Source organism: Blennius ocellaris (genome assembly GCF_963422515.1).
Source record: "Blennius ocellaris genome assembly, chromosome: 11".
Lineage (NCBI taxonomy): Eukaryota > Metazoa > Chordata > Actinopteri > Blenniiformes > Blenniidae > Blennius > Blennius ocellaris.
Window position 1 is genome coordinate 20,949,444 of NC_137660.1, and position 9,890 is coordinate 20,959,333.

The following is a 9,890-nucleotide window of genomic DNA, read 5'->3' on the forward strand; positions in this document are numbered from 1 at the left end:
TTACACTACTCTGCGCTTGGAGTTTTACCTCTAGGACAAATTTTCAAACAAATGGTTTTTCTTTTGTTTGTTTTTTGTTTAAAAATCAGCCTGTCCACATCGGTGACTGCTAGAATGTGAAAAAAAAAGAAAAGACAAATTTGATAAAACCGGAAACCTCTTTCCTGTTATACAGGCTCACACTTCCCAGTAGAATAGTGTGGTTGAATGAAACCTCCTCACTGCTGTGCTGCCAGGATTTGCTCAGGAATTTGGTGCTACTATCTTGTGCTGCCATCTAGTGTTCACAGAGTGCATTGTATTCCATCTGAAACCACAACATGGTGCTTAAAATATATATTTTTTTAATTTGAGTGTACAGTAGAGAAACTCAAATAACTGGCTTACACAAACGCAAGTGAAGCTCAAACATGGAGACAAATGTAAAAACCAACAGCATGTCAATATAGTGTCATCGTGGCGAGTAAGAAAACAATTCTTGTTCTAAATGCAGGGTCCCTTTAACTAAACATTTGCTTTTAAAATCCAGAAACTCAACATGGAATCTTACACAAAATACCTTTGGTGACCTATTTATACACACAAGTATATAAAAGCATTGGATATTTAAATAGAAACGACAAAGCTAAATATAAAAACAATAATATTGCACAGCAGCCAGGTGAGGAAAGAGCGGAGTGATCACCTTCACAGCTGTCAGACACGTTCAGGGTTTTCTTCGCCTGAGACAGAAACGAAAGTGGTTATCTTCTAACACTTTAAGTACAGCAGAAAATAAAAGATTTGTGCAATGAAAAATGTATTTTTTGCATTTATTTTTTTATGTGCCATCTCCACCTGCAACCATCAATAGAATTTCTAAACAAATTCCATCACATTTTTATGTAAAACAGTTTGTTTCAGATGAGGCTGAGAAAGTTGACGGCTTACTTGTTAATCGCATTATGCTGATATCCAGGTGGCATGTTCGAGCCAGCCCTCATTTCCATAGCCACAGAGCACTGGAAAGAAAAGACAATCATCTAAATTAAAAGTCATTAATCTACCAGTGACAATGAAGAGGTAATGCCTGAAATCCATCTAGACAAGCTTGTTTCCCTCCACCTCACATCTCATCCTTGATCATCTGCATACACGTACAAGAACTGCTATTGTTCTGATATTTCATTAGACTTCCTTCATCATCTTACCCTGGTCTCCACGTTACTCCAGGCTCCATCTGCTTGATTTTCTTTTGCAGCCGCGCCTTCTGAGGATTTCCTCTTGCGGCTTTGGAGACACATTAAAAATCAAGCATATTTCTTTAAAAAAAAAATTTATGCAACGCTAAAAGGCCTGAGCAAACAACTTTCCCACGAAGATCAAATGAATGTCGGGAAATAGAGATCCGTTTGAAAATCAAAGTATTATATATAAATATATACGTTACCACGAGTTGCCGCTTTGAGGAAAGTGCCTCATGTGATCATCCAAAAGTTCGATAGAATGAATTTCGCTTATCGTTACATAAGTTCCGAAGCAAATATCCGTTAACTACATTTGACAGTTTAAGAAGAGCGAAAATAAGTTTTCCAAATTAAATTCATATCCAGTAAAGATTGACACGGCTCCCAAAAGAACCTGAAATACGTGATTTAAAAACTGATTTGATTTTTGTTTAACGTTTGGGAAACAATACACTAAAGTCCCTACAAAAAAAAAAAAAAAACCCTTCCAGGAGTTAAAATTGAAAGTTATCTTCCACCTTTCTCCATGTGTACGGTGTCTTGCTGATGTACAGTTGGTACCTTGGAATGGTTTGGAGCTCCTGTTTAAGTGTCTCGATGTCCGTGAACTGCACAGCTTGTCCTCCTCCTCTGGTTTTCATCACGTCGCCCTGAAAAAAAAACCCCAAAAAACAACCGTGTCACAAAAAGGTTTCATTGGCAGCTCATCCAAAGTCAAGCTTTGAACCAACAATGATGAGATTAAAGCGATTGTAGTCCAAGCAGTTATATTTGACCTTAATGAGTTTGGTCTGTATCTCGCCATCAGAGGCCACTTCCTGGTGTGTTAGCACGTATCTGTCAGCCTTCGACAGAGTCTTCTCGCTGGGTGTAGACATCTGGATGGCGTTCGGAATAACGGGCTGCAACACTGTGCCCAAGTCCAGGCTGGAGGCGGGCTTGTGGTCCACCCACTTCTCCCCGCCAGCAGAGCGAGAGCGACGGTGCAGAGGACGCACGGGTGTCGTCGTCTGCTCAGATCAGCAGCAGTTTCATGAGGAAAAAGCACCAGATGTAGTGGGAGGGGGAAAAAAAAAAAGACAACTCAGTCAGAGACATCCAAAGATACTATTAAATTGACAATATTTCCACATGTGAAGTTCTAAAGTATAATCCAAGACATCAGACTTCCCATTAAATCTTCATACTGCAGCTCGTGTCTAACTCACTAACCATGTAGCTTTTCTCAAACATGTCTACGTCAAAGTTAGGTCTGCGTGAGCAAGCTTCCGCTTCCCCTCTATTCCAGCGCACAGCCCTCCTGCCCTTTCTGGCCGAGCGGCTTGCTGGAGACTGGAATCTCATCTGTGTATCGGGGGAGTGGTGGTATTGGCCGTCGTCCTGCGCTCCTGGCTGCTCCTGTACAGGAGTGCCGTCTGCCACAGAGGGAGAGCTACTGGCGGTGGAACTGGGGCTCGACTCAACTTCCTCAACTCCAGTGGCCCTGACTGGCTGTGACTCTGGTGCTGGACTGACACAAGACGAGTCCCGACACCAGCGGGGAGAACAGAGGCAATGCTGCACGATGCAGTTAGAACACAGAAGAGGAAAGTTAGACACAGCTGGGGTTAGGAAGAGCGAATCATAGGAAATGCAAAAGCAGACTTGACAGGTTGACTTCATATTAGTCGAGAATGAAACCATAAAACTGTTAATCCAAGGCATCAGTGCAAGACCCACTGTATTGGAATTGAATTTGAAAATTTCTTCATTCCCCCATCATTTTCTGAAACCTTTAAAGACTCCAAATACTCAATTATGTTTAGTTTATCGTTTGACTGATTCATTTAGTCATCTATTAATCTGTACCATAAAGCTTATTTTACTATTTTTCACGTAATTGTGAAGAAGTGTTCATCATCCTGCATTCACATGCTTAATTTCAAGTCAAAATGATACCGAATCAATTGCAAACAAGCTGAATAACTTCCAAAATAGTAACGGTGTAACATACACATGCAGCAATTTGCTACTGTACATGTTGATAGAATTTCAAACACTCCTGTACCAAGCATGTTTTTGGAAAATGCAGAAGGTCCAGCTCATAAGAAATGTTCCACAGGCCCATTAAGTAGAAAAATAGTCAAATCATTTTCCATTATTAATATATCTATGAATAATTAACGCCTCTCAATGTTTCAGAAATTATCGTTTGGAGTTCAGTGGAAATGTTGCAAAGTAAGAACGTTGACATTTTATTTTAGGAATTAAACAAATGCAAACAATAAATATAAATCAAACATTTTGAATCATTCATCATTTTCTTCAAAACAAACATTCTTACTCTGCAACATTTCTTCCCATGTGCAAAGTGGCGTTTCTGTTTCAAAACATGCAAAAGGAGGTTAGCAGCTCGTTTATTACTCCAGTATTATTAGTGATGTTAGGATGGAGTATTAAGTGCTCAGTTGATATTAAAAATTGTTAGAGCAGAAGTCTTCATGCATTAAATCTACACAAACAAGATCCAGCGGTGTAAGGCAGTCAGGAGCTCAGTGTGATATGGAGAACCTACAGGGACAGGCGAGGGTGAGGCCGATCTCTTTGCCGGGAGGCGCTCTTCTCTGGAAGGCCGTTGAGGCGGAGGCGGAGGTTGAGTCTGACGTGGTGGTGGATCAGGACGACTCTGGGTCTTGTTCTCGGTCACAATGGCCTTGAGCTGCTTCAATTTCTCATCTTTCACCCACAGTTTGTTTTGCATCTGAAGCTGCATTGCGTTGACTCGTCTCTCCTGCACAGCAACAGTATTTGTGTTGAGCAATTCATCAACCAACCAGAAAATGTCTTTATGAGTTATGAGAAAAAAAAAACAAACTCACACATTCTTTTTCCCACTTATGCTGCGTGTCCGAGACCACACCGTGCATGCGCTGCTCCATGCGCTTTTTCTCAGACTGCTCCCTCTGCAGTCGCTGCGCTCTGGTTTCCAGCTCGTGCTGCATTGACCGCTTGTCGTCCTCATAGACTTTAGCCGTTTTCTGGAGGATGTCAATCTGAAATACAGTTGTGACATGCATTGAGCATACCATGGTGGTCAAAATAGTCTTATCAGATCATACCCCCCCCCCCCCCAAGCATTTAACAGCATATTATAAACAGTCCCAACAACAACAACTACATTACTACTGGTTAAAATCAGTGTCTTCTCATTTTGATCACAAATGCATGTAGATATCAGCGATTAACTTTCGGCAATTAATGTAAAGCAGGGGGTTTTTCGAAGTAAGAAAATGAGTACCCTTCAGAGCTCGACCACATTGCAATCTCCTTCAGTGATGCCACTAATAAATTAAATGTAGTGTCAAATTTCCAAATCAACATGCATGGATGCTCGACAACTGCAGCAGCAAGGCGGAGGATGATGGAAATGTGAAGATGTATTTTATGCCAATTTGAACACAAGCGTTAACAAGCAATTCAACAGTTGCGGATGAGTTGGTTTTTTTTTAAGTTTCCTACTTTGATGGCGACAAATATTAGTATGTCCATAACAGTGGATGTATGCATGTGGTTGGCGGCGCATTGAAAGCATGAGTTAATGTTGTATTGTGTTGCATTGGCCGCAGCACCAAAAATGTATTTGTCACTTAATATACTCCAACCTCACAACAAATGCATCAGAATACAAACAGAGAGAATTCTGGACCAATATGGTGTTATACGTCATTTCCCACCTTGTGTTCCTGCATCTTGGTTTTCTTCTCCAAACGTTCGATCTCAGCCCTGTTGTTCTGAATGAGTCTCTCTCTTTCCACGAGTTTTTGATTTTGCTCATGGAGAAAGTTTTCTTTGGAAACGAGACTGGTATCCAGCTCCTGAAGCCGGGACTTCATCGCGATTGCTGAAATAGATGAGTGGGGAAGATGAGCCAAGACGAAAACAAAAGACAAAGCTCGTCATCGAACCGGAGCTTTCAAAACTCATAAGCCAGGAACTCAAATGAGAGCAGACACCTGCGTTGTTGTAGTCGTCAATCATCAGCTTCCTGATCCTTTCTCTGTTCTGCAGAGCTTCAATCAGCCGGGGCAGGGTGATGTCATCGTGTTGGTCAGTCAGCTCAGATGAGGGGAGAGGTGGGAGGCTGTGCACCAGCTGGTTCGCAACACTGGGCAGGTCTATGCAATCACAATTCCAGACTCTTTAAATCAAATACGACTTCTCGGTGTATAAAATAGCCAATAAATGAGACATTTGTACCCGAGTACAACAAGAAACCTGTTGAATCAAAGAAATTAAGTTTGAAATAAATGGGCCAGCTTCCGTTAAACATTTCAATGTCTGTCAAGTCCCATGTGTTTGTGTCTGAGGGGGTTTTCTAACAATGACACGATGCATCTTGAAAGCTTTTTAAATGCATTATTTGAAAATGTATACAGCCGATGACTGTAGGTAAAAGGTTGTCAGTTCTGCGGGGAGTATCACAGCAGGTACTCAGTTACAATTTGAAGATTTGACTCATTCATGTCCCTTGATATTACAGTTAAATAAAAAAAAATTTGAAATAGTTTTACCCATTTTATTGAATTATATAGTAAAATTAAAAAGGTTAAAATATATTGACCATTTCAATGCAAAATACATTTTTCATTCGTGTCAGCCTGTTAAAAATGTTAATGGTTTGAACTAATGGAATTTCCTATTCGGGGCAGTGTGGATTCCTCAATAAAGCCTTAAAATTGATCTGAAAAGGTTATGTGATGTATGACTACCTGCGTCTACTGGACCGCCACGCTCCTCCAGCCTGCGGCATAGCTCCTCTTTAAATGCCTGGTTTCTGTTCCGGCGGCCGGGAGTGAAGCCACACATGGGCCGGTCCATAGGCCGGGCCACCTCCACCTCCTGGGTCATCTCTGCAAACCGCATCACCAGCTGCACAAACCAGCTTGTGTGTCAGCAGGGGGGGATGATGAACTCATTGGAGCACACAATGAAATGGTATGATGAACGCACCAAGGTTTCCTCGTAGTCGTCGGCCTTGGGATTGACACAAATGATCATACGGACTTTCCCCTCGCCGTCGAAGTAGTTTTTGAAGAGGTGGGTAATTTTGGAGTCTCTGTAGGGGACCATCTATCGGAGCAGATTTAAGGTTAAACATAACATTCAACAGTGAACGTCAAAAGACCGACTTCGATTTGCCAACACACACACCTTGTTTGTGCCACACATCTGATTCTCACGAAGGACTTCGATACACGTCCGCAGGTTGAGCAACGACTGATTGATGTTGCCTGTGAGGTAAAAATGTTAGTAAATCTCACATTGAACTTTCAGCTTAAGGCATAACAAAGCCTTGCTGCTTAACAAACCTGCTTCACGTATGCGGTTGCCTTCTGCCCCCGTCCTGCCGGTACGTTCACTTCCGGCCAAGTCCACGAGACACAACTGGCTGACACTCACCTGATTCTTGTCCTGACAAACGGTGAGAGAAAAGGTTACATAGAGTTTTTTTTCCCCCCCACTGTAAAACTGCATTGTATGACTGAAATGGAAGCTTTTATTCAGTTCAGGCAGACCTGGAGAACGTTGTCACCATCAGCGTCAAGAGGAGCCTGAGCCAGTTTGATGATGAACACACTGTGGGAGCGACTGGACTCTCTGTTCAGCCGAGTGTTTGCAACCTTCCTCTTCTTTTGACCTGAGAGAATACAGTGTTTAAATGTCACCTCCTCATTAGGCGACACTTTGAGACATCTCATGCATGATCTGCTCAGAGAGAAGATTCACAGAGGTCATTCCCTGGCCAATGCTGACCCGGAGGTCACCAATGCCAGGTCAGTCACATCTACAATCATCACTGCAGAGTTTCGTTAAGCATCGAAGTCTGGATTCACATATAAAGCAAGCACTCACCCCTCCAGAATACTTGAAACGCTTCCTCTGCAGACTTTACTTCAACCTCCATGCAACCTGCCACGTACATGTTGTGATTTTGATCCTCTCTCAGGATTCTAGACTGAGGAGGTCTGCATTAAAAAAAAAAAAAATCTGACATCATTCACTGAACACATGGAACGGCACTGCTCATGCAACCTATGTGTTAAATCAAGCATTGAACATTGAGTAGGATGTGAATGTTGCTTGATAGCAGCCAGGGAGAATAATTAGATAGGTACAGTCATTCAATGACATGAAAGCAACAAACTAGCTTAAAAGAACCTTGCCATTCACAAGCTTTGACAAAGACTACAAGCAGGGCGATCATTTGAGGATTTTCAGGGCTACTGGAACACTCAATACTGGGGACAGTTTCAATACTCAGTGTAACCACTCATCAGGAGTTGGTGAGAGCTTTGCTGTCAAACCTCATAAAACCAACAGCAGTGAATCTAGAGGGTTGCTCTTTAAAAGCCAAGTCAACTCAATGAAATGGGTGGTTTAAATACCAAATGTGTTCAATTATATACCAATCTATCGAGCTATGTCACAAATTAATACAGCAACAATAGAAGAATAGATTTATCCCATTATGAATATGGAGAGGGGAAAAAAAAGTATTTCAAATAATATCCATCTATTTATGTCAATTTTAATATTTTCAGGTTGCACACTGCGTATAAATGTCTCCAGCACTGTTGAGGTCCAATTAATCTATACAGCACATTCAGGTTACGTGAAGGACACTTCAGCTGAATCAGGCTGCTACTCTGATGTCTGATGAACGAGTATCCACTGATCACATACATGAACTCAGTGTTCAGGCGCACAGGTGTGCCTCCACCATTCCACCTAGTAAAAAGAAAAGAATCATTTTGTGTTTTAGCTACTCTGGACTCTGAAAACTACTACACCAGATAATTTATGTTTGATTACAAAGATAAAACATTAAATTTCACACAAAGGCGAGTATCTGAATCATGTTCCCTGCAATCTACATTGTCGGAACTTACTTGGGCTTGATTGCATCCTCCTGGGCTTCCTCCAGGAGATCATAGATGTAGTTGTTGTAGATTTCTACATAGGAGACAAAAACACTGTAGCTGCAGTCCTCATCCACGCCATCTGCTTGATAGGCCTCCTCTGGCTTAATCATGTCAGCAATATCTGGGTCAAGCTTCTGCCTATAAAATAAACAAATGGAAGAAAAGAAAAAAGAAAACCACAAAATGTTCATGCTTCAGAGTCTTCATCATGTGCAACAAATACATATTGTGTTTGATAACTGCGTAATATGTTGTAGATGGGAGAGAGCTGTGGGGAAATGTGGAGCAGACGGCCCAAAAGTTTAGCGTGAGAAAAGACAATTACCTGGAAGAAGGCGTTTTAGGAACAGGCGCGTTGTGTTCCCGCCTTTGACGCTCCAATAACGCATCGACTTCACCCTGAATCTCCATGCCATTTTTATCGTCCGTCTTGAAAACCTACACAAGGCGCATTGAATACAATTACAGAACTGGAGCAATTAAAATCATTCAACTGTGTCCGAAATGCTTTTGCATGCTAGTTCCTTACAAATCTTTTGGCCTGGTAGGCTCCGATTGAGTTAAAGATCATGTCGAGGGAGCGAGGCAGAAGTCCACCCTGGCCTGGAGAGCCAGTCATGGTGAAAGTCTTTCCACTTCCTGTTACGCCATAGGTAAAGAGGAGACCTGCAACACGCACGTGATCAAAGCTTCAGCCAATAATAAACCTTAAACAAGAAAAAAAAAAAAAAAAAAAAAAAGGCAAACATCTAACATGTGGGTAGAAGATGAAACGGAATTACTGATTTCAAGTAGTTACATCTGCCAGGTGGATGCGTACACATTCAAAAGGTGAAAATATTTGTTTCGAGTGGTTGGCTTATGTTCTCACCATTTTTTCCATGAACGAGGTCGTCGACTAGAGGTTTGGCCACATGCTCAAAAAGCTCCAGCTGAGAAACACACACTCCAAAGACTTTTTTGAAGGAGTACTGCGTCTGAGGAGGAATTGAGAATCAGTTAAAAGGGATAGAGAATTTCATCACGTTCAGTGTTAAAAACACATTATAATTCAGGAGTTATGAAAAAAAAAAAAATGTAATACAAAAGCTGTAATGTATACTTTTGTTTAAAAAAAAAAAAAAAAAAAGATTCCTCCTGGTTGCCTGCTTTTCTAATCAAAGCAACACCACAAAATCACTACAGCTCCGAGTTGAATTTGATTCAAATGAAGTAGCCATTAAACTTTTATCTCATATGATTCCAAGAGATCACTTCTTATCACTTCCTTGATACACAAATTTCCCACTGTATAAAATAAATAATCCCAGTGGCCCCAACAACTTTGGACCTTCTTAAGACAATCTACAAACTTCGGTAAGCAATCATACAGTGTCGATGATCATTTGAAAGTTCTACTGCAGGGTTTACTAAATATTCCATACAAGGTTGAGAGTGTGTATATTATTGGTTTTGTTGTTTGTTAGAGCGCTGATCTATTGAAAAAAAAAAAAAAAGGTACTAAAAACCATTATGGCTCAGTACATTCATTTTTTGTTTCTAAACTAATCTAGGTTCAACAGATTTGTTACCTCCTTGTATTCCCCATTGCGGTTTGTTTTAAAGCCTTCGGGGGCGTGTAGCTGGATGGCGGTGCTACTGATGACCTCAATGCAGCACTCCTCATCCTCTGCGCCTAAGGGCCGCACTCTGCAGTACACCT

At 41.4% G+C, this 9,890-nt stretch overlaps 1 protein-coding gene across 1 annotated transcript; it reads right to left on the reverse strand.

The window, feature by feature from the left end:
- Positions 1-446: 446 nt before the first annotated feature.
- On the reverse strand, positions 447-9,151 carry kif23 (kinesin family member 23). Its single transcript, XM_080505200.1, has 20 exons — positions 9,060-9,151; positions 8,718-8,854; positions 8,514-8,626; positions 8,156-8,326; positions 7,950-7,994; positions 7,119-7,231; positions 6,782-6,903; positions 6,575-6,677; positions 6,417-6,496; positions 6,216-6,335; positions 5,975-6,134; positions 5,219-5,380; positions 4,940-5,106; positions 4,085-4,258; positions 3,781-3,996; positions 2,003-2,236; positions 1,788-1,876; positions 1,191-1,269; positions 931-1,001; positions 447-722 (listed from the first exon to the last, which is right to left on the reverse strand). The coding sequence occupies exons 2-20, from the start codon at positions 8,805-8,807 to the stop codon at positions 707-709; spliced, it is 2,325 nt and encodes a 774-aa protein (XP_080361326.1). The 5' UTR covers positions 8,808-8,854; positions 9,060-9,151; the 3' UTR covers positions 447-706.
- Between the last annotated feature and the right edge of the window lie 739 nt (positions 9,152-9,890).

Bases quoted from the DNA above. Each gene is read 5' to 3' on its own strand.
- kif23 (XM_080505200.1), bottom strand. From the start codon at position 8,807: ATGACTGGCTCTCCAGGCCAGGGTGGACTTCTGCCTCGCTCCCTCGAC. The intron at 2,237-3,780 runs GTAGGTTCTCCA...TGATCTGAGCAG, and splicing joins CCTCACCCTCGCCTGTCCCT to ACGACGACACCCGTGCGTCC. The intron at 1,877-2,002 runs GTCAAATATAAC...TTTTTTTTTCAG, and splicing joins TACAGACCAAACTCATTAAG to GGCGACGTGATGAAAACCAG.